A 2629-nucleotide genomic window follows, 5' to 3' on the forward strand; every position below is an offset into this window, starting at 1 on the left:
CCTGGGCTGGATTTGAACCCGCCAGCTCAGATGTATGTAGCTGGCGTCTTAGCCGCTTGAGCCACAGGCTCTGAGCCAAGAAAAAATATTTTAATCACTGTCAAAGGAAAATGCTAGGTTTTCTGTCAACCTGTTATATAAAAGTAACAATCATTCCAGGCTTTTTTCTTCTCTTTCTTTTTTTGAGACAGTTTACGTCACCCTTGGTAGAGTGCCGTGGTGCCACAACTCACAGCAACCTCAAACTCTTGGGCTTAAGCGATTCTCTTGCCTCAGCCCTCCAAGTAGCTGGGACTACAGGCACCCGCCACAACACCCGGCTATTTCTTTTGTTGTTGTTGTAGTTTGGCAGGCCCAGGCTGGGTTGAAACCTGCCAGCTCCAGGTATGTGGCTGGGGCCCTAGCCATTTGAGCTATACTTACCAAGCCCATTCCAGGTTTTTTTCAAGGCTGCCACTGTATTTCATGATCTTGTCCAATACAGAAAATCAGTTCTCATTTTTAGGAATTAGTTCACAAAATATAAATAAATAAATAAAAATTATTTATTTAGAGTCTCATTATGTCACCCTCAATAGAGTGCTGTGGCATCACAGCTCACAGCAACCTTTGTCCAACTCTTGAGCTTAAGCAGTTCTCTTCTCTCAGCTTCCCAAATAGCTGGGTCTACAGGTGCCCACCACAATGTCCAGTTTTTTTTGGTTGGTGTTGTCATTTTTCTTTATTAGGCTGGGGCCAGGTTCAAACCTACCAGCCCCAGTGCATGTGGCTGATGCCCTAACCACTGAGCAACTGGCACCAAGCCCACAATATATTTTTATATTATACCATACCTCATTTCAAAAAGGACCTGAGGAAAAAAGTACATGTATTTTTTTTCTTTTTTTCAGTTATGAAAACATAGTAAAAAAGAAACTGAACTAGGAGAGCTATTCAATATACCCTTGCTCTTACTAACCCTTTATCACAACCTATATGAAATAGATACATCTGAAAATTTTTGAATTCATTATCTGACCTTAGAGTGCAAAATCTGCTATAAATCTAATCCTATTGGAGCCACTAGAGAAAATAAGCTCATCTAATAGTGCTTTATCTTGTCCAAAAATTAATAATAGCTTTACCTTGTATGGATCAAGTAAAAAGTCACTGAACTTGCTGGGCAGGGAATACTTCTTCACCAATTCATCTTCTACCACCCAAGGTGCATTTTCACCAGTACCAGCCCGTAGTGCATTATGCCGTATAAAGTATCGAAGTATCTCCTTATTTGGTGGGCGCTCTGTACGAATCAAGCTGTCTGCTGGCACATTGCTGATGATCTAGGTAACAAATACAAATAACTCAATACAATTAACCAACGAGAACAAAATTTTGTGTACACTCCAGAAAAATCACAATCCCATCTATAAAAACAGGGCTATAAATTAGACAGAAAAAATGTAGAATAATTTTCAGAGACAGAATGTCAATTTAAGGATATCCCTGGGCAATTTTTCAATACATATCAAAGTCCTAAAAATGTGTGTACCCTTTCAACAAAGTAGTCCTGGTTAAGATTTCATGATAGGCTGGGCAAGCTCGTCTATAATCCTAGCACTTGGGAGGCTAAGACAGGTGGATTGCCTGCGCTCACAGGTTCAAGATCAGCCTAAGCCAGAGCGAGACCCGTCTCTAAAAACTCCAGGTGTTGCAGTGGGCACCTGTAGTCCAAGCTACTTGGAAAGCTGAGGCAAGAGGATCGCTTGAGCCCAAGAGTTTGAGGTTGCTTTGAGCTATGATGCCACAGCACTCTACCAAGGGCTACAAAGTGAGACTCTGTCTCCAAAAAAAAAAAATCTGTCATAAGGCTGGGCTCAGTGGCTCACACCTGTAATCCTAGTACTCTGAGAGGCCAAAGAAGATGGACTGCCTGAGCTCACAGGTTCAAAACCAGCCTGAGCCAGCCTAAAAATAGCTGGGCATTGTGGCAGGCACCTATAGTCCTACTTGGAAGTCTGCGGCAAGAGGATCACGCGAGCCCAAGAGTTTGAGGTTGCTGTGAGCTATGATGCCATGGCACTATACCAAGGGCAACGAAGTAAGACTCTGTCTCAAAACAAGCAAGCAAAGAATTTATCATAGGAAGTAAATGGACAAAATCATAATCAACAACTTATAATAGCAAAAAAAGGGGGAAGGTGTATTACCTAAAGGTACACCAATAAGACATTTTTATAATTTAAATACATACATATATGAATGCCCTGCAGTCCTAAGGAAAAAAAGTTTCTTAATCAGGACAAATTCACCAGAATCATCTAGTAGAGTGCTATTTATAAGCAGATACTTGAGTGTCACCACAAACTTAATGAATTATCAGAATCTCTGGGCTCGGCGCCTGTGGCTCAAGCGGCTAAGGCACCAGTCACATACACCTGAGCTGGCGGGTTCGAATCCAGCCCGGGCCCACCAAACAACAATGATGGCTGCAACGAAAAAATAGCCAGGTGTTGTGGTAGGTGCCTGTAGTCCCAGCTACTTGGGAGGTGGAGGCAGAGACTCGCTTGAGCCCAGGAGTTGGAGGTTGCTGTGAGCTGTGATGCCATAGCACTCTACCCAGGGCGACAGCTTGAGGCTCTGTCTCACA

The 2629-nt window shown here is 42.8% G+C and overlaps 1 protein-coding gene across 2 annotated transcripts in view; it reads right to left on the reverse strand.

Moving 5' to 3' along the window:
• Window positions 1–2629, reverse strand: part of BAZ1B (bromodomain adjacent to zinc finger domain 1B) — an 84061-nt gene that overhangs the window by 44731 nt on the left and 36701 nt on the right. For both annotated transcript variants that reach the window (XM_012807893.2, XM_012807894.2), the window contains exon 6: window positions 1125–1322. In XM_012807893.2, the coding sequence (XP_012663347.1) occupies window positions 1125–1322 (198 nt within the window). The remainder of the gene's footprint in view (window positions 1–1124; window positions 1323–2629) is intronic.

Source organism: Otolemur garnettii, unplaced genomic scaffold (genome assembly GCF_000181295.1).
Source record: "Otolemur garnettii isolate 467f Iridium unplaced genomic scaffold, OtoGar3 scaffold00077, whole genome shotgun sequence".
In the NCBI taxonomy this organism is placed as follows: Eukaryota; Metazoa; Chordata; class Mammalia; order Primates; family Galagidae; genus Otolemur; species Otolemur garnettii.